Source organism: Phyllostomus discolor, chromosome 14 (assembly GCF_004126475.2).
Source record: "Phyllostomus discolor isolate MPI-MPIP mPhyDis1 chromosome 14, mPhyDis1.pri.v3, whole genome shotgun sequence".
In the NCBI taxonomy this organism is placed as follows: domain Eukaryota; kingdom Metazoa; phylum Chordata; class Mammalia; order Chiroptera; family Phyllostomidae; genus Phyllostomus; species Phyllostomus discolor.
In genome coordinates this window covers 34,721,036-34,747,725 of record NC_040916.2, presented here as the reverse complement: position 1 = coordinate 34,747,725, position 26,690 = coordinate 34,721,036, and the positions used below count along the sequence as shown (strand labels likewise).

Below are 26,690 nucleotides of genomic sequence, written 5' to 3'. Positions count from 1 at the left end.
AAATTAGGAAATGAAATTCCATTTATTGTTTCTTACTTTTCCATCAGCTATCTCTCGCAAGGCTTTCTTCTCCCACTATGCACAGGGCAGGAGAAAGTGCTTTGGATGGGATGGCCACCTGATTCTTTCTGGCCACCACATTCGATACGCATGGTGAGGTCCAGGGACTCAACCCTTCAGACTCGAGAATTAATCATCTAAAATAATTTTGACAAACTGCTTCTCCTTTTGGGGACTGTCAAAAGTTCAATAAATGGAATTTCTTTACAATGGATGAAAAAGTCAGGCAGACTTCTGCATGACCAATTAATTGCAAACAGTAATATTTTTCATCAATTAATATTTCTTGATTACCAATTATGTGCCAGAGTTCATATCCTAATTTCTCACATCTATAATTAAATCCCATAAAATGAGTTTCTGCTTTGACTGTTGAACGCGTAACTTAATTTTAAGATTAGGTGGAAATGAGCAGGTTTTAAGAACTCATGCAAAAAAAAAAAAAGAAAGGAAGGAAGGAAGAAAGAAAAATGGAAAATTCCTGATCACCTAAACATTTTCCAGCTCATAATCTTTAGAGCAACAGTAATATAACGGTTCAAAATAGATCCCCCAACTATGAGTGATTTCAACCAGCACAAGCGAGTGATGTGTCTACCACAAGGACGTTTCTCCGTTGAGAGAGTTCTCTCTGGCCCAGTCGTGGTGCAGACCACCAGCCTGTCCACTGGAAATAGCTCCCCACCGCGCGGAAGGCACAGAACAATAGCTGAAATTATAATGGGACTGACCTATGCACACATTCTCATCGTCCAGCTGTGCAGAAGCATTTCTGAAGTAGCCCAGCCTGCATAACTCACAGTGCTGCCCTCTAGTGTTGTGTTTACAGCTCACGCAAATGACTGTGTTTAGCAGATCGATATAACTGCATCGATTGGAGTGGCCGAAGCATTCACAATCTTGCAAGGAAGAACAGAAATGTATACAGAGTGTATACGGTAGCAGAGGAATAGCACACTGCATGCTCGGATCACACGAGGAGTGGAAGAGAGATGGCGGAACGGCATCACATGTACGCGACGCGACAGGACACATGGCGAGCGCAGGTGGCTGTGATTGGCATGGAGGTGGCATCCGTTTCAAGCAGGACAGAAAGGTGGAACATTCAGAACAGGACTGCAGAGTGAGAATTCTTGGCAGACAAGATGAACAGAAGCATTTGCAGGTGCACACCTTTTCATATTTGGGAAGGACTGGCTCCCGTGAAGGCAAAAATTTAATTTTTGCACACCGAGAACTTTGCTGTCTCTACATCGCTTCCCCCATCTTCTCTTCAAATGGGCATCTTACAAAAGAGGTCAGGAGGTATGGGAGGCCTAAGACCTGAGCCTGTCATCACCCATGGCCCCTTGGGTTAGGGTCTCACCATCAATTACGTACGCCAAGGGGGTAACCTGGACAGGGTTTCGCAGAAACCATGGCCAATTTAATAGGTGTCTAGACAACGGCACATTCTTTATTCATGCTGTAGCCCCAAACACTCAAGAGGGAAGATGGCCTTGAACCGGGCCACATCTGTGTGTCTGTTTCTTTGGGAGAGAAAATATAAAAGGCAAGGAGGATATGTGTCTAAACGAGGGGCTCTCTTCAGATTTCTTTTTTTCCCCCAAGGTTCGAGCTCAGTCTGCTGCAAAAGGAAGACCAGGCAGCTACTGTGTCCCCAGATTTTTTTTCTCTTTGCTTCCTCAAAGTGTTGGAGGCGCCTCTGGAGCTTAGGGGTGACGATGATGAGACCTGGACAAGGGGATGGAGGAGAGAGGGTGGCAGCAGGGGAAGGGCGCGGGGCGACTGGATCTTTTTTCCCTGTTGCGTCTCAGCGAAAGCACGAAGTTGTTCACCTAGTTCACTCTTTTAAAAAGAACCGGTAAAGCCAAGGCCTTTGTGGGTAGCAATGACCATCAAATCATCCCCCCACCCCCCAAAAAAGGTGAGGATAACAAGGTAGGGAATCTAATTTGTCTTCTCAAAATATGGGGGTAGGCCTAACTGGGCATGTTAGGGGAAGGTCAACCATGATCCTGCAAACCTTGTTTATCTAGAAATACCCTCCCTATGTCCAGCGTTTATTTCAGCTCGCTAGGAAGCCACACACAGTCCCTATCTGAGTCCACTCATTCATCCACTCATGCACGCACGCCTCCATCCACTCAAGAGATACTTCACTGGGTTGGTCTACCCTGCACCAGGCACCGCGTGAGGTCCTGAGTTACCCTTTTGGCCTAGATAAAATTTTGGAAGTACTGCACTTAACGCCCAGGATAAAAAAGGAATAAGCATCACCAAACAGGAATAAGGAAGAATAAGGAAGGGAGACTGGCTTTCCTCTTTCCTGTTTTTGTTTTTTTAAATTAGCCTGCTGCTCCCCATCAGGATGACATGATTCGTTTCCTGGAGAGCCAGGACGTAGACAGAGAGTCTCTGAGCCGCTCTGCCGACACGCCCGGCACGTGCCTGGCGCCTCTGACCTTGCTGTGACCTCTGTCCAGCGCAGTCCTCCCCAGACACCCCCACGACCTGCTTCCTCACTTTGTTTTCCCGTGCTTGGCTCCAACAAAGTCCTGCGACTGCTCTATCTGAAACGACAAGCCCGGGCCCAAGCACACAAATCCCCCAACTCCCCAGGCCTGTTGAATTTTCTTCAGAGAATGTGCACTGCCCGAAAACTACACCGAGAAAGAGATCACCCCCACACTCGATGGCAAACACGCGCACGCAGACACGTCTGTGTTGTGCACGGTGCCCCCGCACGCTCAGAACCTCGCCTGGCGCATATTAAACACTCAAGGAAGGTGGCCAGGTGGGTGACTCAGTGAACCAGTGATGGTCCCGAGGCACCACCCTGCTTTGGGGGGGACAGAGGAAGACACAGAGGAAAATTACGCTTCAATTCCTTCCTCCACCATTCCGACTCCATAAGCGTCTGCCTACACCCTATGAACTGAAGGGTTTAGGAAAACAACAGCAGAAGAACAAGACAGATCTGAATTGGTCGTTATTTTAGTAGCTAGCTGACTATACGTCTACACAGGTAGGACATTTAGGCAGGAAAAGGCTGATTTCTGAAAATTGCCGTGGCTTTTTAAAATACGATGTTTTGATCTCAAATTGCATTGCAGACTATACGTTATTTTTGTGTCAGACAGATTTGAATTACTGTTGCACACACCCCCCCGGCTGTGGCCTCCCAAACACACCAGCGTGACACGGCACAGAAGACACCGTAAACCCCTGTTCGCTGAGAAGCACCTTCTGCCAGGGGACCATGTGAAGGAGGCCCCCGTCCTGCCAAGTTCAAGGCAGAGTGTCTCAGCCTTGGCACTGCTGACATTTGGGGCCAAACGATTCTTTGTTGTCCTGTTTATTACAGGATATTTCCAAAGCATCTCTGGCCTCTACCCCCGAGCTGTGACAACCAAAATCCTCCATAAGATGTGTGTGAGATTGTATATACGGCAGTTGTGCTAATGCAGTCCTTAGTGACGGACCAGTCACAGTGACAAAAGCCGGAAGGTGTTGGAAGAGGGCGTGTTCAAAGGTGGCTTTCTTGAGGAGAAAAGACTCCAACCTCTCTGAAGGCTTAGAAGCTCTGGGACTGGGTGGGGGAGACCCGAGCAGATGGGGGAGACCCGAGTGGGTAGGGAGACCCGAGCGGGTGGGGGAGACCCGAGTGGGTGGGAGTTGCAGGGAAACAAAAGGCTGGAGAGAGGGGACGGGAGGAAAAAGATGCTGGGAAGAGGAAGGGGATCGATGTCCCCCTGGTACCTTCTTTCTGACTGGTGCCCACGTGGCTTCCAATGACGTTATTCATTCGCCTGTGTCAATATGAGCAAAGTGCTCGCGATGTGGCCCTGGGAATTTTTTTTTTTTTTTTTTTTTTGCCTAATGAAGAAAGCTTATTCAGCGTTAGCACCGGAGAAAATTCACCGCAGATGCTCAGAAAGCAAGGGTTGAGGAGCATGACATTGGACAGACAGAGGGTGAGTGAACGGGAACTCTGGAAACACTCTCCTGTCGTCGCATGAGCAGACTCGCCTCCCAAGGGGCCTTCCCGTTGGCCTGGTCCTCTAACCCAGCCCTGACCCCAACCCTGCCTCGCGCCTTGTCATAGGCTGAGACGCCCTTCCAAACTCGTCACTGGGTGACCAGGGGTGACAATTCTACTTCACTGGGTGGCTCCTTCCTGCCCCCAGAGAAGTGTTTGGACCGTACTATTGCTGTGGCACCAGGACGCCAGAGGCTCAATGGGGGAGGGTCCAATCTCAGGTCAAGGGGCCTCTGGTCTCCCCAGTGTGCTCGGCACGGCATGGATGAGAGGGGCTTTGTGACGCTGCCTCCTTTCTCTGTCACCTCCCTGGCTTTGCAGACCTGCGCATCGTGGGTGAGGAGAGATGCCCCACTGTGGCCCCGTGGCTGCCTCCTGACACGCGCCCATGCCCCAGTAGGGTTGACAGCCTGGCAGGAACCGCTGTGCTCCGAAGGGACTTAGGTCCCTACAGTTCAGATACATTCAGAAACCCCTGGAAAGGTCACTGTCGGTGTTGGCTGGCTATGTAGGGGCGCCGTGTGAGGGGAGAGGAGGACGTGGTTTTGATACTGTCATTTTTGCCTCTCCCACGTTCTGCCCCGTTTCCTCCTTTTCTCCACAGGCCACAGAAGGACCGATTCAACGTTAAATAAAATCTGGAAACTAGTTTGACTGCATTCGACAAGGAATAGGGAAGCTATGATGGTCATGTTCACCAAGTAGTTCAAACTAAATGCAGACTCTGTTAGTAAATATATTTACTTGTAAAAGGGGTTTCCTTAAAAAAAGAAAAAAAAAAAGAAAAACAGAACATCTGCCCAATCGTCCCGGGTGGAAAACAAGATGCATCGGTCATGCAGGAAGGATGTTTAAAAGAAAAAAGGTAAAATAAAAATGAGGTTGTTCAGTTTCCTGAAAAATCTTCCTTCTCTGAATGACAAATGCTAGTGGAATGGGCCACTCACGAGTCATAGATGAGACACGCGGCCTTTCAGTTAAAGAACGTAACATCGTTACTATTCCTGGGTCATGATCAGTGCTTAACCCAGTGCCAATCTCCACTGGTATTTGTTCCAACTCACTTCAAATAATGTCTGGAAGTAGAAATTCTAAGAGAGCTCGCTTGTTCCAACATCACAGGGGCACCACCTCCAGAACCTGCCATTCTGTTCGCATGGCAAGCTTCCTTGAAACTCACCCGAAGTGAGTTTCCGCATTTTCAGTGCAAATGAATCACAGCGTCAACCCTCTAGCATTCGGGTTAAACGGGAACCTGAACGGTTACAGCTCTTACCCACACACGAATCTTTCAGAAAGCAAACGGTGCAGCATTGTTACTGTGCAGCCAATTTCTCAGTTTTTTGTTTTTCTCTTACAGATGACATTTTCATCTCATACAGATGACATATTCTCGGATGCATTTGGTCGGTATCAGTGAACATGCCTCACCGATAAGCTGATGGGTACACTTCACAGATATTCCAGATTCATACAGTGAAATGTTTCACCACACATAACACCATGAAATCACTGTATGAATCCAAGAATTCCTACCTCTCTTGTGGTTTGCAACTTGAACAGAAGAAACTGTTGACAAAGCTACTTTGGGAGCAACTGGATAGGTTTAAAGAAATGAACAACAGCACATTAGAAACAATCGCGACACGTTCAAACGGCAACAACTTATCATCAACCCACCTGAACCACAAATAGTCCCTGCCCTAAGTCGAGGGACTATTTGTATCTGTTCTTTCTGAGAGTTTGTTTCAGTCACAAAGGAACTCTGCCTTGTATTTATTTGGCTGGACACGGTTTAACGTGGTCAGAAATGAGGTTTGGAGGCTCTGTTTTCGGGGGCAGGAATAATGACCACTTAAATCAAGAATCCAGGTGTGCAAAGACTAGTCCAGAAACAATACGCATCCCGGATTCCCTGTTGCCCCTCTCTTATCTTAAAATAGTGGTTTGTGTCGTTGAGTTCATTAGCTGCATCATTGCCTCAGCTCACCAGGTCATCTCCTCTGTGTGACTGTAAGCTCATCTGCATGTAAACCAGTTAAGACTGTTTTTTGTAGAACCGATCAGACAGCTCAGAAAACGGTCAGCATAGCCTACCATTCAGCAGCCTCTGGCCCTCCGTCTCAGTGTCACCTCAGCTCTGTCTGCCTCTGAAAAATGTGGTCGTCTTCTCAACATGTATTACCTTTGGGATGACACCAGTTTGTGGTCGGTAGGGCTGTTTCTCTAAGTTTGCCTGTTATTTCTTTCCCAATTATTCGTGAAGAGTTGCTTGTGCAAATAGCCAAACAGAACTGAGCCTGATGTTCTTTGCAGATGTTGACAAGATAAATTACAACTGCACGGAACTGGCATCCCCTGGAAAGCGCGCCTGAAGCTACAATTTCCAGCCCAAGCACTTTAGTCCACGGTGCCGCTTCCCAGATAAATTCATCAGAACTCATTATCCACATTCTGAAACAGCGCGGCTGGCGTTAACTAAAGACATTTCCGAATGCCTTCAGTCCCGTGGTGCTTGCTGAAAACACAGCAAAATAATTAAATGGGCCTGTTTCAGGGTTTGAACAGCGCCTACTTTTGCTCATCTCGAAATTCACGGGGAAGAAGTGCTCAGCGTCAGATCCCGTCTAGCGTGATCTGTGGAGCTCTGAAATTCGGTGGGAACTGGGCAGTGACATGTGACAACGGTCTCGCCGACCGTGCCAAGGAATAAAGCCACTGAACCTCGCTCGGACCCTCCCAGAACTCCTTCCACTGACACGGGTGGGTTGGGTCTGTATTTCTCCCACCTACACATGCAGAAGCCTGAAGAATTCATTTGAAGCAGATGATTAAGGTAATTCTATTTACTAGTAATGTATGCATCTAGGACAGGCTCAGTTCCGTCACTCTGATCAAGGACTGAAAGTGAGGTCCTTCCAAACGGACTCCCAACACATGGCTGATACATTTCGTTTTGCCTAGCAGCTGTGTTGGGCTCTGACCCCTTGCCCACTTCCTCCTTCATCTGTATTCATTAAAATTTAAAAGCAACATCCTGCGTGTAATGAAGGCAGGTAAAGCCAGAGACATGCCTTTTTCCCCCTGAGAAGGAAGGAGGTAAAAGAACACAATTTCCTATCAACATAAACTCCTATTTATACAGGCCTATGCACAGCTATGGGCTAGGTGTTGGTATGAATTGAACACTACGCTGGATCTTAGGAATTTCATCGCCCAGGTTTTAAAAGCTCTATTTCTTCCTGTGTCACTGCACTGCTATCTGTCAGTCTCTTTCAGGTATGCATTTGTTTCGTTTTGAGGTTCAAATCCAGAAAATGGGGGCTGCCCTAAGGGTGGACAGAACACAGGCTTCCCTTAGTGCAGGTGGGAGTGATTGTGAGTTCTAAAAGGCACCAGAAGGAAAGCCCAATGGAGGAAATCCACTGTGATTGATATTGGAGCAGGGGCTGGGCCGGGCGAGCGGGGAAAAGAGACGGAGATCTCTATAAGTCAGTGCAGAACAACAGTGCAAGAAAACGGTCTCCTTAGGGGTTGCAATGCTGTCCTCACGTTTATTTTCCCCAAACCTCAATGCCCCCCGATGCAGCAGTTTGCGGGACAAAAAGGGAGACCGTGGAGGGATGCCTATGGCTCTCCCAGTCTGTACGACTGGTTACGCTGCCTGTAAATTCAATCAAGTGCTCGTAACTCCTACGCCATCTCGTTTGCCCCGCCCCCTAGATCTTTGACGGGCGTGTTTGGGGGGCAGTCTCCATATTAGAAAAGAAATATTCAAAGTATGACTCTTTCAAAGACGTGACACTGATAATCATGCTCTTATTTAGTGCCGAAAAGATAGTATATGGGATTTTCCCCCTCAATAGGTGGGACTTTTTTTTTTTATATCAGTCGGAATTTTACATGCTCCTACCTTGTTTTGGGTTAGAAACCTCAAGGGAAGAGATATTCGGCCATATCCTATTAAGCTTTGAAGGATCTGCATGCATCAGGAAAAATCAGGGCACGTTATTTTCCGCTATCATGGCAGTCGGCCGACACAGAAAGTGATGTGGACAAAGACACAAACCGTACATCGGCTCTTCCACCTGGCCGTCACACACCACACACAACGCGACCCTGGCACCACACGAGAGCAAGCAGCGGGTGACTCCCCAAAACACTGAATGGACATTGACTACAGAGCCCCTTCCCTGACCGAGCTGCAAACGTGAATACGTTTGCCGTCACTGGGTGTCAGAGGCTTCGGACACCTACCCAAGTGGGCACGGCAGCAACACCAGCCTCACACGAAGCTGGTGCCTGAAAGCAGGAGATAACGCAGGAGAAGTAATTTCTCACGTGGGGATTCCAGCCTCTGCAATTTATATTTACAGATAGGAGCTGGCTGCATTAGTCTCTCCTGAGCGATTCTTTGGAGTGTGTTTTAAGTGTGAGCCATTATCTCTGCAAAGAAGTGGACTGATTCCCTGTTTTTATTCGTGCAGTTCCTCAGAGGGAGGGAGAGAGGGGTGACCGGTGGCTGGGGCTGAAGCGGAAGGGACCAAGGAGCTTGCGATCACGTCTAGGGTTGGTCTGCTCGGGTGCGTGGATGTTCTCACGATGTTTTTTTTTCAAAACTCGACATTCGTTTCTAGAGTTATCGGTTCCAGTTCAGGCATAATGATAAGCATCGGTAATCTGAGAATGGATGTTACTTCTTGCTTAGAGTCACCGGTATAGAAGACGGTGACTCTGGAAAAACGGACCAGCCAGCGTGAGAATTGGATGCTCTCCAGAACGATTTTTGCTGAGGCGCACGGGCCGTATCTCTTACAGCACTGTCTTCATGACCCTCAACTACCATCCGCTGGGGTCAGCTCGAAACCACTCCTGAGTGGTCCTCTGGGACTGCCCGAGTCCAGAGGAGAGCTCCCACCTCTAAGCTCCGGGAGCACGGTACCACTGCCCGGGCCCCTGACACCTCACTGCCCTGAGGATGAACACGGGTTTTAGCATCACTAGTTTACATTGCTCGGGTCTACTTCTCATCTCCGTCATTGGATTCAGTCTCTTTGAGGAAGGGCAAAACCTTGCAGAGGGCCTCAGTAAATATCCGATAATCCAGTGACTGATATCACGTGGCGGGGCCACTACACACGGGTATTATCCGATTGTTTCCTCCCTAATTAGATGACGGCAAAGAACATTCTTGTAAGACATGGGACCTTCACTGCCACTTCGGCTTTTTAATATTTGTTAGAAAGCTGATACTCGGTTGCCGCATCGGCTCAGGAGATCTGTGGATGCTGCCGTACCTGTTCCCTTTATGAATGGGAAAGGGATGTAGCAATTTTCCCCGTCTGTATCCCGGTGCTACTCAGTAGGTATCTGCTAACGTGCAGGCAAAATACGCAAGCTGTTGACTGAAGGTTGCTTTTCACAGGAGCATTTGGTGAATGAAAAGAACAAGCCCACTCGAACTGCGGTGATGGCTCTTGAAAAATGATAAGTTTGCATTTTCAGAGAATGAATCTTATTTTTAGAAGTGCATCTGAAAGAATTTCAAACCCCTGTTATAGTTTTATATAATTATTTATATTAGCACGAATTAAGAAAGTTTGTTGACATGGTTCTCCTTTTCCTACAGGAGAGGCAAATACAGGTGGTATGTTAAGTTTTGGTGATGGGCGTGTCTTGATGAAATAAAACTAATAATATGCTTAGTTATTTTGTTAATGAGCTTCGCTGAGAAATTTAAGTGAAGACAAAAACTTTACACTAAATTAATTTAGAAGTGAGTTTTGGAAATTAATTTCATGAGTTAAACTTTCTTCCATATTTCAACCTTTTACAATTTTTTTCTAGAATGTTGGGGCTCCATTTTCAGGATCCTCTGGTATGTATAAAATTAACGTAGGGCATTCTACTGTTGAATAGTTAACTTCTTGGCCAGCGCAGAATTCTCAGGATACATAGACACCTCAGTTACAGTCTGATCCCTGCCTAGAATACAATTTCCCTCTGTGTTATGGTCTTAAAGGAGTTTCTTGGAGGTGGGGAGAGGGTAGCCCTGGCATGTCCTGGGAATATAATGAGACTTTTTTTTTTCCAAACAACTTTAGCATGTGGGATGCCTCGGCTCCCTGAACAATGGAAGGTCTGAACCTCCATCGTCATCATATAGAAATCCTAATCTTATGGATACACGTCTCTGAACTTATGTGCTATGTTTTTTCCTTGGGAGGGAAAATTTCCTTAAAAAATATGGAAGTCTGCGGGTCCCAAATTCTGACAGCACGTTACTGTCTGTGCATACATGCTTTACTATTTAGCTATCATGAGGGGTTTTTTTGATTCTATTTATTTTTAGAGAGAGGGAAAGGGAGGGAGAGAAACATTGATGTGTCAGAGATACATCAGTCAGTTGCCTCTCGAGAGCCCCCTACTGGGGACCTGGCCCTAAGCCCCGGTATGTGCCGTGACTGGGAATCGAACTGCGACCTTTCAGTGTGCAGGCTGGCACTCAATCCACTGAGCCACACCAGCCAGGGCTATTGTGAGATTTTTAATTTAATATCTCATCTGAATCTTTAAAAATTTATTTTGTTTTATAGTTACAAGGAAAGACACTTCAGATTAGCCAGTCATTCTCTGGCTACTAATATTCCTGTAAGGTCCTGGCACATAGAAATAGTCAATCAATATGACTAATAAATGTCGAATTCCCAGAAATAAATTAGGCACATCAGATGCTATATTAATAGCATAACTGAGACAAAGTCTATGTTATCATATACAATTTCAATGAAAAGTTCTCTGCCTCACATGCAGCTTCTGAGAACTTTTTACCGGTGGGCCCCTTGTGTTGAGCGGTTAGAAACTGCACAGAGAAAACAATTATAATGGATCACATGTATCTGTGTTGCCACTTTAGGTGAACCACTGCGGACCTACTACTTTGACTCTTTCCTGCCTCAACTAGGGAGTATCTTGGGGCCACTAGGAGGTCTCACCAGGAGAGTCTGTGGCCAGGCAGAGAGCCGGGGGGTCAGGGGATCAGGGGCCTGGCCGGGGTTCTGCTGTGAGAGGCCGTCTGGCTACAGTGGGCGTCCCCGGGCTACGGTGGGCGTCCCCGGACTCCGGTTTCCTCCGCTGCGAGGCAGAGGTGCTGCACTGACCGGTCTCTAGGCTCTCTCTCAGCTGGTCATCTCCGTCACTCCAGGGGCTCCCCCATGGCCAGAGTCAAGTTCACGGAAGAAGGAAGCATGTCGGGCGAGGCGCGTGATGCTTGGAGAATCTAGGGGACTTAACGCTTGTCCTTCCTTGTGTGAAGGCAAACTTATTGCTGTGTGTTTGGACTCTGGACCTCCCGACTATCAGAGTGAAACCCAGACTGGAGTCGAGAAATTATGCTCGGGGAGAGGGGTCACCACATGCGACCAATAGGATTGTAGGTGGCCAGTCTCTCCTTAAGGACCGTGGCCCCCACTCCCCGGAGAATGGGCTGGACTGCAAAGGCGCTGGCCCTGGGCATACGAAAACCGCAGTTGCGCATTCCACAGCTGCCCTCTTCACAAAGGAGCAAAACATCTGAAGTGCCCATCAGATGCTATTACTCTGCTGTCGTTGCTGAGTTTTCCAATCACATCTGTGGGGAGCCCAGAAAATTCGGGGGGAGATTGACTTAAAATACGGTGCGTGCAAACAGAGCACGGGCAGGATTCGAATCCCAGCTCCCGCATTTGGACAAGCTCCTTGACTTCTCCCTGTCTGGGGTGGCTCCTCTGTAAAAAGGGGCGATGCACTGCCTTCGGGGGGTTGTCGGGGCAGCAGGGTTCACCTCTGCTCGAAAGTGTAGCGAGCATTCAATACATATTAGCGCGTATTATTCTAATTGTAACAGAAATCAGATAACTGCGGCATAAACGGTTCCTGCCGAATTGAAGTTGAGAAAATAGCGCATGCCCTCTATTTTTTTTTTTTTTGCAATTGTAATCGTTCCCAAAGCAGGTGCTTCTGATATATAAAAAAAGCTTACTTCAGGGACTGGTCCAGTTCTAGGGCCTACATCGGTGCATGCTGTTATCGAGACAGCCGTAGAACTTGTTCTGGAATGCCGTGAAAAAGGTTTTACTTTTAAGATTTAAAGAAGTGTTAATTTCTAAGTTTCTTTCAAGTTCAAAAGCACAGCAGCGGTTAGACTCTGAATCAATATGGACCCTGCCTGATCTTTTTTCTCCCTCATTAAGGAGGGAACTCAGAAACCTGTTCCGTGACGACTTGGTTTGTGTGAAGCTCATTTTCATGAATCAGAAGAGCTGAGATTCCAATGATGAGAATGGGGCTCCGGAGGAAATTTTTTCTCCTCTGTGCCCCAAGGAGAATTCTCCGTGCTGCAGGTTGGAAAGCACTGTGTTGGCAAGGCTAAGCCTGACCGTCTGTTGCGGCCTCCAGGGCGTACGGAGCTGAGAAGCAAGCTTGGGCAGAAGGGCTCAGGACACATCTGACATCCCGCAAGCCTCAAGGGGAGGGCCGTTTCGGAGGACTTGGTTGTCTGCCCTCGTCCGCAGCGTGCGCCCAGTCTGTATCGTGGGCAGCTGCCAACCGACTCCGAGGACGCCCTCGAAAACCGGAGCACGCTGTGACCCCGCTTCTGGTCGGTTTTCTTCTAGAATAGTCTACTATGTAGTTTTTCCTCATAGTTTAGTGATTTAATTACACAAGAAGGCATCATCGAATGTTATGGTGGAATGCAAGGAGTCCTAGTTTGGACGCTGGACATCGAGTGGGACATCTGTCGCGGCTACTACCTAGTCCACTTAGTTCACGCAAGCCTCGGCGGCCTTTTCTGTAAGATGATGTTGGAACAGGGCTCCTGAAGCTCCCTAAAAACCCTAGCTTTTACCTGGCTGGTGTAGCTCAGTGGATTGAGCGCGGGCTGCGAACCAAAGTGTCGCAGGTTCGATTCCCAGTCAGGGCACATGCTTGGGTTGCAGGCCATGACCCCCAGCAACTGCACATTGATGTTTCTCTCTTTCTCTCTGTCTCCCTCCCTTCCCTCTCTAAAAATAAATAAAGTAAAATAAAAACCCCTAACTTTTACATAATTTTTTAGTTCTAAAATTTGGTGGGAAAGAGGGAGCCGGCGTGGACATGACAAGCCACAGCCGAGAGGATGTCCGTGGGCCATCATTCCACACGTGTCCTTCCCAAGGGCACGAGGGGAGTCCCAGGTGGCGGCAACGTCCCAGGGTCCCTTGCATTTACGCAGTGACTGCGGCTGCTCCCTTGGGGACCCGGAAACATTACTGATGCCTGCAGGGGGATCCGTACAAACCCCTGAAGCTTTCTAGGAGAAGTCCCCTGTGTTCCTGCCCACTCTCAGAAACACAGCGGCAGCCCCCGGGGGGGTGAGACACAGCTGAGTGTGACGGCGGCAGGTCTGTCCTTGGGATGTCACACAGCATGTCATTCTGCTGCAAGCAACCAGCTTGATTTCTTTTAAAACAAGGATGTCTACCGTCCTGGAGGAGGGGCAAGGATATTGGACGATTTGCACAGCTTATTTCACAGGGCGCCCGTGCCCTGCGGTATGTTTGGTTCTGTGCATCCCCCCGCCCCCTCGGCAGCGTGCCGGGGGTGTCTGGTGCCGGGGCACACAGTCCCTGCCCCTCCTCCTCAGGCCTGGTGCTCGCAGCCTCGGGGGACGGCATTGTGAGGGACCGGAACATGGTCTGCTGCCTTTTCTCGGGGACACTCAGGTCCTCCTGCACAGAAACGGGTCAGTTCAGGGGCTGGCAGGCCTCGGGTGCAGGGCGGTGGGTTGAGTCTGGGGGAGGAGTCGGTCATTCTAGAGCTTTTCCTCCTAACCTCTTCCACGTGGTCCAGCGCCACGAGCTTAGCTTTTGGGGGCAGGCAGGCCGTCGTGGCCACATGACGTTGGGCAACTTCCTCGGTCCCTCTGAGCTTCCTGTCCAGCCCTTGGAATTCTGGGTTGAATTCTGTGAATAAATGGAACTCTGCAGACGTGTGGGAATACTGCCCCTGGGTCTAAGCAGGAGCTGTGCCTCTCCCCAGGAGGGGGCGCTGTTCACTGGCCAGCTCACCACTGGTACCGCGTCAGGGACCCCCACACACCTAGTGCGGGGTCCCTAGTCACACATTTGAAGATCCACCCTGGGACCTTTCAGAGGGGTCTTGGCAAATCTTGGCTTCGGCTAGGAATCTCCAGTACCCCCCCCCCCCCCCCCCCCCCCCGCTCCACAGAGATAACAGCCAAGTTCCAGATACCAGCTCACACTTAAAAAAAAAAGTGGCTCAGCCTTCTAAATTCACCTGGGAAAACACTCATCCACGGAAAAGGTCAATTTGCTCCAGGTGGGCAATGGTCCGCAATAAAAATTTGCTAAACCTCTCGGGTTCTCTTTTGTAAAAGGAGGGGACACTCTCCCCTCCCTCACGGAGACACTCGACTCACTCTTCAGGGTGAAGGGAGCAGCTGTGTGCTAATGCTCATTCAGGTTCAGGGTCAGCACAGGGTTTCATGGACGTGAGATGCCAGTTACACAGACATGAAATGGGCCTGAGATGAGGATGCCGGGCACACGGTAGAACACAGTCCCCACGGCGTTGCACCTGGGACCTTCGCTGGCCTTCCAGAACATCAGCAAACAGTTCAGCTTTAACATAGCTCCCCGTGCAATTCGTCTCAGAGCTACACCAGCCTCATCATCCCCCCCCCCCCCCCCGATTCTATAAAATCTAATTAGTGAAAGGGCAATTCAAAGGAAACTCTTATTGGGAGATTTGGAAGTATTCAAGCAAAGGAAGAAATGCAAACCCTCCCTGCAGCTCTCCGGGTGCACGGGGAAGGTTACTGACAACCCGGGTGGGGGGAGGGGGAGCATGGCCGCGTGAGTTCCCTCACGACCCACGTTTCCACGGTGAATCGGAGCGGAGCAGGAACACTGGGGTGCTGTGTGGAGAACGGCTTTGGCAAGGCCTCCGACGGGCACCGAATGTTTCCCGGGATGAACACGCGTGTGCACTCTCCCTGCAGGCTGACGGGTCCCCGTGGGGGACATGTCGCCTGTTCCCTGGTCTGCGAACTACATCAAAGCAGAGATGAGTTTTTAACTCGGTGGTGAAGGCAGTGCTCCTTAGAAGAGCAAACAAGAAAGTGTGGGCTATGGCTGCAAATCGAGTAAGTGGGGGGAGGGGCGAGCGGACACCCCCATCCCTATTCTATGCTTCGAGGGCACGATGGACCATCGGGCAGTGATGTAGGGACAGAATGCGTGCCTGGTTCACAAAACGTTCCTCTCTCTCTCCTTGTGTCACTCTTTAAAGAGACACTGTGATGTATTAAAAAAATTCCAAGTTTTCTGACATGGTGTTTTCTGCTGCGCTCTTTCCTCGAAGTGAGTGGCCTGCCTTCAGCTGTGGACCCATCTGCTTGCTGAAGGGATCAGCCCCCACACACACCTACGGGCACATCCGGCCGATTCCCGTTCCTCTGTTTATGTTCCTTATATTATACTGTTGAAGAGCATTAGCGACATCACGTGCTTCTCAGGACAGAGGATCAGAATATATGTGAGAGGGTGACAGGCAGTGGATCCCTTTAACAAAGACACCCACACCAAACCAACCACCAGTCTGGACCATCAGCATCAACAAATGTTTGCTTGGATAAAACGGAGAGTGTTTACTTCTAAGTGCATGATACATTTTATAAAAAAAAAAAAAAGAAAAAAGAAGAAGAAGAGGAAGAGGAAGAAAGCCGAATGAATTACTGCTACATCAGGTAACCAGAGGTCATGAGACTGAAACGCTGCAGATCTATTTTGGGACTCACTAATTTGGGGCTGACAATGTCACCGGTGTTTTCTCAGCCACGGTCAACGCACTTCGAGATGATTCCGTTTTAAACCCTGTGCCTTTGGGATGACTGGAAAACCTAGTTCCTAACGGATAGACAACAGCAGGTCCAAATGACCTGAGTGAGAAATTTGCTTCAAAAACTTCGAGCGGATGATCGGAAAGGATGGCCACTCTGTCCGTGCACTTGAGCCTGACTTAATACAGGCATTGACAGGTCGAGATCTATACTGAAATCTATTAGGGCTCCAAAATCGTTAGTCCCTGTATGTATGCGAACTTACGGTTGCATACATCGATCATTTACGTCGATGACAGATCATTCACCCCCCCCCGCCCCGAGATGTGCTGGGATGAGGGCTCTCCCGAGTGTTACATCTGCTGTAACGGCATCTTTCTAAGTACCTGGTGGAACTATGTCCACTGATTCCTTCTGTGGGATAAGGGAAAAGCCTTGGCCAAGCTGTGCACCTGGGACACCCCCTTCCCGTGCCCCCGAGGATGGGTGGTGAGTCATCATCGATGCATGAATTCTTGCTCTTTGCGGAGGAAAGTACCCCCAGGGCATGACTAGGAGCCCACAAAGGAGCGTGCGAATGCCATGAAAGCAGCCTGGAGACACCATCCCGTTGGATGGGTTTATCGTAAATCTGTTGACCTGAAAGCCAGGCAATGGGCAAGCTAGTCCTGTGTGACCCCAGGTGACCCCCGGAAGCTCTTACATCCCGTTTGCTGGAGAAATCTAAGCAACACCCACTTACTCCAAGCAGACAGCCGGAGGGGTCGTGGAGGCAGGGTGTGAGCGAGCTATCACTTTATTTGTGAAAGGGTTTTGGTTAGGTATGAAGGAGCTCAGTTTCCCCAGGCTCCTGACAATAAAGGTTAATGCGTTTTCCAAAGGCACAACGAAGCATCCTTTCGGGTCACCAATGGCTTCCAAATAAACCAGAGCGCAGTGACACTGGCGTTTCCTGACTCCGTGTGTAAAAGGTCAACATCTGCTGATGCTCAGAGATGAGGCATGAGGTGGAGGCGGCCGGATGAGATGTCAAGTGAGCAGTACAGTCAGGGGTCCATGCAGCGCGCGACCGACACGCCCAACAGAGACACACGGAGCCGCCAGAGAACCACTTTCCACCCATCCATTTCTGAAACTCTGGGCGGCAGGCAGATCGCCTGTGCAGCCCCGGCAACCCGCCTTGGCTGGCTTCCTTTGGGCTCCCTGTTGCTCTCAGATGCACCTGCAAATGCGACTCTGTCTAGGCCTGAAAGGAGCACGTGGTGGGGTGTCTCTCCAGTTAGGTCAAGGCCAAGGGGGGCACTGAAGCAGGAAATCAGACTCTTCAAGCTGAGAGTCATTGCACTGGCAGTTTGTAGCACAGACGGGGGGGGGGGTTTGAGGGAGCACGGGGCTCTCTCTAGTGGGAGAGAATGCTACTTGTTTACAAAGCCGCCGACTCACGGCATTTAACTCATCCAGCGCTTAACAAATCTGCGGCCGGGCCTGCTCACGAGCTGAAGCAAACTGGGCTGATTTATAAATTGGAATGCCTGACTGTGCATTTATGAGACTTGGGAAGTTTTTTTGCCCAGATGATACTGAGCTGGATACTGGGGAGGGTCATGCTCCGGCTGCCACCCTGCAGTTCCGTGTGGGCGGTGTGCCACAGCCCAGACGACAAGCCTATAATGAGGGGGCGGTGCACACTGAAAATTCTCCTCTTCACTGACAGTGTGCATCTTGGCTGCCTGGGGACTTTCTCCCCAATAGTTATTCGGCAGTCTCACAAAGGCATTAGCCATCAGAGAGGGCACGATGCGTAGAAATACGTGAGACTCTGCTCCGAAAAGTTCTGGGGCATGCCCTTAAGGAGCTGTCTAGGCTAATGTCAGGGTGTCACGGTTTGATATGCAAAGAGGGAGAAGCCACAGTCCGATGCTCCCATAATAGATGGGAACAATGCTCTGTGTGACCGTGCTGCTGGACTAGCATTCCACGGGGGGTGGGGGGGGGGGTTGGGGGGGAGCACCGTGCTGTTCTAGTTCCACTAGGAGCTTTCTTGCAGAAATTTCTAGTAGGCTGACTTAAATTCTGCATGTATTTTTTTAAATCTTTCTTCTCTAGCAAATGGAAACCTAAGTCATCAGTGAAACATGGATCCCTGTACTCTAGGAGGCAGAAACGGACAGATCGGTTGGTTTTCTCCTTCCTTTCTCCAGAAAGGCCAATGATCACAAACCTGCTTCTTTCAGGCCTTCAGAAAGACTGAGCTTAACGCGTTAATGAAATTCCCTCCCCCCTGGTTTCATGCTGTTTTCCTTGGATTCTAATGAGTACGCCTGGAGCCGTCACTGGCATCCCGTCCCTGCTGTTCTAAATCCTGGTGGAAATCCATACCCAGTCCTGGGGACAGAGTTCAATATGTCTGTCGGTGACTGAGTGTGGGCAACAGAGGGCTGTTGTTGTTTTTGCTAAATGAGCTGAGGTGCCCTCAATAATTGCACCTCTGGGAAGGTAGCTTTCATGGATCCACAGGAGTCGGGAAAACCTTGACCGTGCCTCATGGAGACAAGAATTCTAGGTGGATGGCCATTGTGTCTGTGACCCCATCACGTCTGTGCAGAGAACAAACACAACCACCCAAGCCGCCAAGGAAATACTCGTATCAGAAATGGATATCGGGAAAGCAGGTCTGAGGGGCCGAACGACAAAGCAAAGCTAGTCTAGACTGGGTTGGGTGATTGGTGTTTCTTTTTTTGCGTTGTTTTTTTACTTACTACCAATACTGGAAATACTGGGGATACCTAGAGAAAAAGAGAGAGAAAAAAAGAAAAGCTGTTAGACATTGATTAGTACATGACATCTTCGATTCAATATAGAGCTCTCAGCAACTTAACACTTGCTAACATTCGGGTCCCCCAGAGAAAACAGCATTTCCATCCGCCCGTTGAAACCGTTTTGCTTTTGGTGTACAGCTCTGGAACTCCTTGGAGTCAGGGCATGAAAGCTCGGTTTCCACAACCGGCTCAAGACCGCTTCCTGACATGGAACATTTTGTGTTTGCCCAGAAGGTAATTACACATTTCAAAAGACATATTCACCGAGGCTCATGTCCCGGGCACAGAGCACCAAACAGACACAATGTGGACCTCTGCAAATCTATCCCCATAATGCAACAGCCCCCTTTAAATGCATGGTGAGGGGCATGTGTGGGCGGGTGACAGTCATGTGGCGTGCAATTTGATTAATTTCACATGAGCACCATTTTTTTACTCCTCGTTTACTTGTCAGATATGTGGATTCAACTCTGTAATAGAAACTTAATTGAGCAGAATAATTCAAGAATACATGAAGTTGTTCATATTGATCATGAGCTTCATCGATTTTTCAGTTTCCACTTGATTTCTTGGTGGGGCTAAGGTGGCGGGACCATTTCCGAAAGCGCTGGCCTTGGTGTAGCTGAGGGCACGCACTTCGTGGGCACCCAGAGGAAAACTCCGGGCCAGGAGCAGAGGCACCAGGCTGTCTGGGCTGGGAGCTTTGCTCTTGCCCTCACAGCCTGTGCGACCTGGGGGCCCGTTGCTGAGGGTCTCCGTGGTTCCGTTTCCTGCCTCTAGGTGTCGCTGCAAGGATTAGGGAAATCGGCACGTGTAAAGCACAGGGCGCTTGGCTAGGCAGGTAGCACGTGCTAGATCCCTCTTTGCTGTGATGACTATGCTCAGTGTCGTTGGTTCATCAAGCAAGCACCCCGTGACAGAGGTTGCTCATTGACAGTCAGAGATGCCTAGCTTCTCCACGAATCTGGGTTGAGGGCAGGAGACGGAAATCAGAAGGAGTGACGGGCCTGTGTGCAACCGGCTAGCTGGGGGGGCGGGGCTTCCCAGAAGTTCCCGGCTTCTCTTCGCCTGCCTGCTCACCTGCAAAAGGGCTGTCTACTGCAAAGGGGCTGCTGAGAGGACAGAGTGAGACGACCCATAAACGCGTCTGACACACGGCGCCTCGCCGATAAGCGATAGCTGCTAATGAGCCGCTCAGATGCGCTCATCACATCGCGGAGGCATTCTGATGGGTGGTAACTGGGGGGATCATCGAACTCCTATTTTTGTAATTATTTTGGAACAACTACTCCCTGCTCATTTTAACTGATCACTGTATCTCACTCAGAGATTTCTAGCTTTGTAACGCCTTACAACCAATAGCCTTTTTTTCCTATTCTCCAGAAGGGTGGAGAGAAGGAGAGTTAAAGCTTCCAGTGGTTTGTTTTTTTTTTTTTTTTAATAGGAATGAGAGCCCTGACTGGCGTAGCTCAGTGGATTGAACTCGGGCTGCGAACCAAAGTGTCGCAGGTTCAATTCCCAGGCAGGGTACATGCCTGGGTTGCAGGCCCCGGCCCCCAGCAACCGCACATTGATGTTTCTCTCTCTCTCTCTCTTTCTCCCTCCTTTCCCTCTCTAGAAATAAATGAATGAAAATCTTAAAAAAAAAAGAAAAAGAAAATAGGAATGAAACCCCATTTTCAGTTAGTAGATACATTAAAAAATCTCTCCACTTTCAAAGCACAGGATCTAAGGTGCTTCGGCTTCATCACCCATCGCTGCTCAACCCAGACTGCAAACCTAACGTCCCACGTCTGTGTGGTAGCTCTGTCCCGGGAGCTGAAGTTCACGCTGACGGCCAAGGCCGCAAAGGGCTGCCGTCACTTCCTGACCCGGCGGCTCTCCGCAGCCTCCTTGGCTGCAGCACAACGGTGACTCGGTACTGAATCTTTGTTTTTTGGGGGGTGTTTTTTTTTGCCTTTGCACATCTCCAGTTGAGCGAGGAACGGCGGCAGCATCATAATTTTAGTATTAACGGCAGAGGCTCCAAATTTCCCCGCGATTGAAAAGCCCGCTCCACGGGGAGAAACGGCTTGCCTTCTGTAATCCGTCAAAGGGAATGGAAGTGAGGGTGGCAGGAAGAGACGTTTCATGTGTTTTCCAACTCACAGGGAGCTAGAGAGCTATGCATAATGCAACGCGAAGTTCTGGGGGTGCTGGACCCCCCGCCGCGGAGAGCCAGCTCCGTGATAAAATTCTGCTGCAGCTAAAACCCTTCGGAAACTCGCACAGTGTTCCCACTGCCTGGGGGAGGCCAGCGCAGGCGAGACGCGCTCACTGTGTGCGGCCAGACAAACCTCCATCAGCAAGGCTGTGACGAGACCCCATTTCCCTCATGAAGCTGTTTCCTGTCACTCAACATTGGCATGCTTACCATTCGGGCTCACCCTCATTTACACGGCAGTTTTTGGTGAACCCCTTGTGACTCCATTGCTGTCAGATGGGAATTGCTTCGAGAAGATTTTTTAAAACTGCCCGTTGGAATAAAGATCGTTAAAGCCGAGAATCGCTGGACGCCGAGGGATGCCCGCTGGTATACGTTCAAATGTTGTGTTCCTCCTAAAGTTTCTTATTTCAGGTCCAAGCACCTGGGTTTGGTTTTCTTCAGACAGCTGCAGAATCAAATAACCCCATTCCGATCATGAGAAAAGCTGCAGGTCAGCTACAAAACATCTTTCAAATGTGTAAGGAGGTAAGATAGGAAAGCAAGCACTTTTCGTGTCTTGACAGTGGGTTTCTCTGGGGTCCGTGGGGGACAAGTCCAGGGAACGAGAGTCCATCTGACCGCAGTCCCAGCGCCCGACGGCCACGGAAATGAGAGTCCGGAAAACCGAGGAGACACGTGTTGGCAGTTTTGTTTAAATTTATTTTTATTTTAACATCCCTTCTGAAGTGACAACTATTATGTAACGGATCTTCATGCCTTGAAAACGGAACCTGGGAGCACCTCTCCCTTCTCCCCTCCCCAGTGAGAGCCCGCTGCCTCCTGGGCGCACTCCTCTGGCTGGCCCCCCAGGCCACTGGTCTCCCTCCCTTTGAGACAGTGTTTGCCCGAGAGCGAAGAGGGGACGAGCGCCAGTCTTGTCCCTCTGTGTCTGCAGTGTCTTCCCGGGCCGCTCAGTGTATGTTGCAGGAAAGAAAAAAGAACACGTGTCTCCAAGAAGGTGTCTCCCAGTGAAAATTCTCCTTACGTCAGAGTAGGGTCTGGTCCCCTCCATAACGCTCCCCTGAGATATTATTGCTCAGAGGTCAGAATGTGCTGGATGTTTTGTTCTCGGCGAATATTCTCTCTGTCCTGAGAGCGAGAGTGACACCGTGTACGCAGAGATGCCCTGGCCACACGGCCCTCCGAGAAATGCCAGCATGGAGCTCAACTCGCCCCGGGGGTAAACCTCATTTCACGTGTGGCTCATGTCCTTCCTGCTCTTTTTCTCCCATATTCCTGTCTTTCCAGTTCCTACGGGAACGCCCGGCTTTGTCTTTCTTCCTAAGCTACCCGGGGGCAGATGCGGATTTTTGGGGGCGCTCCCTGAGGTGCCTCAGAACACGAGGAGGCCCTGGGAGGCTCCTGTGCGCCCAGCCTTGGGCCCCGGGAGTGCTTCCCTCCTCCCCCAGCCCTCCCCCACTCCAATCTATTTTCATTTTTTTTACACAACTGCTTTTATTTCCAAATAAGAACTCATCTGTTTTCACAAGAGAGATCATGTTTGTTTTAAGGGAATTCTGTGAAAATCAGGAGGATGAGAACCTAGTGGGATTCTATCATTTTTTTCCTCCTTGTTTTTTTCAAATTTACTAACCCTCCCACCAGATAAATAGCTGAAGGGCGTGCAGTTAGGCTTACGGAAGTCAGAGTGGTGGAGATCTCGAAGGTAGCTGCTGTGTTCTGAGAAGAGGAACGTAGGGCTCACAGCCACAACTTTGGAGGATCAGCGAGAATGACTGAGAGGGCGTGGAGGGGACAGGGTCTCTGCCTGCTTCCAGCGGAGAGGAGCTATCACCCCTGTCATGACGGATGGTTTGAACGAAAGCCCATCGGATAAGTGACTAGGTCTTCTTCTGGCCAGGCCGTGGCCCTGCAGCTCCAACGCCAAAAAGCCCAGCCGAAGAAGACGTGGGGGTTGAGAAGGAAAATGAGTGCATCCTGGTGCCTTTACTTCCAGCGTCCTGCCAGCCCTGGCCCCCGGGCCCTGGCCCAAAGGGCCGTGGACAGGAGGTACAGTCCCTTGCAGGAACTCGAAGGTGAAGGAGAGAAGACGGCCTTCACAGAGTTATACTGGGAAAGCATTGCATAGACAATCCAATCAGAGGTAGTGGAAGTCGTCTTAGAAAAACAGAAGGCTCTGGGGCCTGAGTGTACGGGACAAACTTAACAGAGGTGACATTAGCAGAGTGACATACGTGAAGAATGGAAGAAAGAGGGGCGTCCTGAGGCGTCTGGCGGCAGGGTAGCCTCGCAGTGTCTCGGGAGGAGGGGTGGGTGACCTGGAAACTTGACCCTCACTGTTCTGTTGAGTTAGGGAGGCGGGCCTGTGGCCGGATGCAGGTGTCAGGGTGCTTCGGCCTGATGTCATTAGTGTTCAAGTCATGTAAGTGTCCTGGTCCCGTGCTTACCAAGCGACCTTCTGATGACTGTCCGGCTTTCTTCAAAGAGACTTAATTACGGGGAAGAGAGTACACTGGCTGTGTGGACTTGAGTATTCGGAACACCGTAATGTTATTGCTTATTGTGGACGCGTGACTGGCATTTGCACACAATTGATCTCCCCACCCACAGAACTGCTGTCTCCCAAAGGAGAATCTGTTGATCAGACTGGGATGGGATCTCAGGGAAACGACAATGATGACAGCAGCTGCCGTCACGTGTGCTTATCATGTGCCTGCCAACACCTTGCCTGTGTGAATTTGTTTCATTTTTATGACCACGCTAGGAGGTCAACACCCAGGTTCATTTCACAGGTGGGGGGAACCCAATCACAAAGAGCTTGCCCAGGATCATCTCAGGGAGCTGGGGAAGAAACTGGGATTCGAAGAAAGGGGTGCTACCTGATATTCCACTGTGGGTGCTGCTGCCATGTAATATATGCACACTGCATTATCCTTGAAAATGCTAAGAATTTTGAATTCCAAATCCCACCTGGCCCCATGAGCTTTGGGTAAGAGACCGCAGGCCGGTGGTTGCACGTGAGTGACTTGGCCTTCCAGCATTAAAGATTGGGCCTTGGTTTGGTTCGCACACCCAGTGCCCTGCGAGGAAGGCCTGCTCTCACTGGGCCGACAGATTCCGAGCCTGAGAGGCTGGTAGTCCAGTCACCATGGCCATGAATGCCACCCAGCAGGGGGCGGGGAGCTGTGAACCCCAGCCAGTCAGTGTGCTGTCTCTCAATGGCTGCATGGGCCATGAACACCCAAGGAAACACAGCGAGTCTTTTTCCTATGGCGTCTCCTCCAAGGTCTCGGTGGGTCTCTTCCGTAGGAGACGGAAGGCCTTGTGTTAACAGCCAGTGAGCTGTGGGGCCACATTTCCCAGAAGACACCAGAAAGGTAACGGCAGGTCAACACACCCCCGTGTACATTACAGGGATATTTTGGTTTACTTATTCATCCACCAAATAATTAAGCCCATAAACACTTACAAAGGACATGGATAATCTATGGTCCCATTCTTAAATTGCTCCTATTTTAGCCCCTGAAGTCAAACAGACCTGAGTTTCATTCTTGCTCCATCAGGCATGGGACCTTGGGGCCACTTATTAACCTCTATGTGCTCGTGTCTCCATATTTGTAAAGTGGGGGGAAGTAGCATGTACCCCCTGGGGATGTTGGATAAGGGTTTAATGCAAGAAAGCGCATGAGGCACTTCACGAAGTATGAAAGCCTTTGGCACATGTAATCAATAGTAACTATCATTATCGTCATTATCATTAGGATTTCGTTTATGGATAATTGATTGCAAGTGTACATACGTTGCCAAGAATCGAGAGAGAAAAGAGCAATTGATTTTGCAGGGGGGATCTAGGTCGGCTGCCCTGAGGGGCTGGCTGAGGAGCGGCCTTGAGCAGGAGCAGAATTTCAATAGAGAGCCAAGAACAAGGAAGGAATTCAGTAGCGAGCGTGCTGACTTGGAGATCTCCGTAGCTGGAAAAATTGTCTGGATTCACTAGAAAAATGCAGGCTACGATTGGTGGATTGCTGTTAAACCCATAAAATGAAGAACTAAAAGCCCAGGTATAGATCGGAATGTCAAGGGGAAAAATGTAGGCTGAGAGGCGGTGGCGGGGGTGGGGAGCCAGAGAACACCAAGCCGAGGCAGAAGGAGGGTCCTTGAAGGCACAGAAACAACAAGCAGAGATGCAGGAGGAGAAGCAGGGGTACTCGGGCTCAGAGAAGGCTGACCCGCCCAAACAGGTGTCAAAACAGAGCCCGTTCCCCAGTGCAGGGCCGAGCAAGTCACCGAATTCACCTGAGAAGCGAAACAGCGCAGTGCGCAGTCCTCAGAGTCCACACACCTGGGTCCAAACCCTCCTTCTTGCCCTGACTAGCCCCGTAAACCCCAAAGGGTTCCTCCCCTCCGCAGTCATCCGATTCCGGGTCTGCAGCACGAAAGCAGCAGCGTCTTCCTGACAAGACTGTTGCGAATTAAGAATGAACTAATATGCACTTAAGGGCACTTCGAAGATTTTCTGGATCATGACACCCACATGCTCACCTGGGAAAAGATGGAGTGATCCATGCAAATGCAATAGAAAATAACAGAACAGCCCTCGAATTACCCTCCCTCACTCCGAGGAGCCCTGGCTATTGGGTGTAACCATTCCAGCCGGATTTCTGAACAAACGGATAATGTCAATGTCAGACCAATTTCGTTTTCTTCCTTGGAAGAATACTGGACCGTGCGGACAGCAGGACAGTGAGAGATGGGATGCAGTGGAGCCCGCCAGGCTTTCTGTCTGCCCCCCAGATGTTCCCATCACTGGGCTGAAGAGGCTGCCTAGAACAGCGTGTTCCCCATCTCCCCCCTCCAACAGCGCTTCCCAGAAAGTTATTAAATGTTGCACAAAGAACAAAGTTTGGGAAACACTGGGTAAGGAGGTAGGTGACTTCACTGCAGGACTCTCCCATTTTTTAAATGGGGTAACATGACTGAGAGTTAGTATAGCGGATGGCGTTTCTCAAGTTTTCTCGGCCACAAAATTCTTTCAAGGGTCCGAGAACACAGTGTGGAAAGCAGAGGTATAGGTGAGGAGGAGGTACTGTTATATCATCTTTCCTCGAGTGGTATTTCCTAAAGGTGAATTATGAAGCTTTTAGCATCGATGTGTAGAAAAATACTGGGTGTTATTCTCCAGGGATCAGACTTGAACGAGGCGCCACTTAATCCTGTTATTCATGAGCCGAACAATGAGACCCAAGAGAATCGTGGCTAAGCAGGAAGCTGGCTGGGGTGGCTATCTGCTCGTAAGACAGCAATAACACTCACAGGACATTCCAAACAGAATTCGCTCAGAAACGGCGTGAAGAAATAGGGAAAAGAGGTCTTACAGGCAAAACATCATCTCTACGTGTTTTGAAAAGAAATAAAGGAAAAGATTTCTCGATACACATGTCTACAGCTTTAAAGACCCAGACTGGAAGACCCACTAGGTCTTGAATAGAAAGCACAATGAACACAAATGTCACCGCGAGAGTGAGTCCTTCTGCTTCTGCGGAGTTCACTGCAGTGAGGAGCACAGGGAACCGGGAAGCTGGGACGTGCCTCACAGGCTGGGGCGGCTCGGTTTAGAGCGATGGGGCTCCCAACGCTTCTCTCCCGGCCCTGCGTGCTCCCTACGAAAGCGGCCTTGGGGCT

General features: G+C 49.8%; 1 protein-coding gene across 4 annotated transcripts in view; it reads right to left on the bottom strand.

Annotated features, from left to right (window-relative positions):
* NTNG1 (netrin G1) overlaps positions 1 to 26,690 on the bottom strand; it is a 263,877-nt gene that overhangs the window by 46,252 nt on the left and 190,935 nt on the right. Inside the window, exons 5-7 of one of the 4 annotated variants that reach the window (XM_028502836.2) lie at positions 18,743 to 18,769; positions 8,016 to 8,081; positions 5,639 to 5,698 (exon numbers count right to left, since the gene is read on the bottom strand). In XM_028502836.2, the coding sequence (XP_028358637.1) occupies positions 5,639 to 5,698; positions 8,016 to 8,081; positions 18,743 to 18,769 (153 nt within the window). Of the gene's footprint in view, positions 1 to 791; positions 960 to 5,638; positions 5,699 to 8,015; positions 8,082 to 18,742; positions 18,770 to 26,690 lie in introns of all 4 variants that reach the window. The other 3 variants (XM_028502833.2, XM_036015926.1, XM_028502838.2) reach the window with 3 other exon arrangements.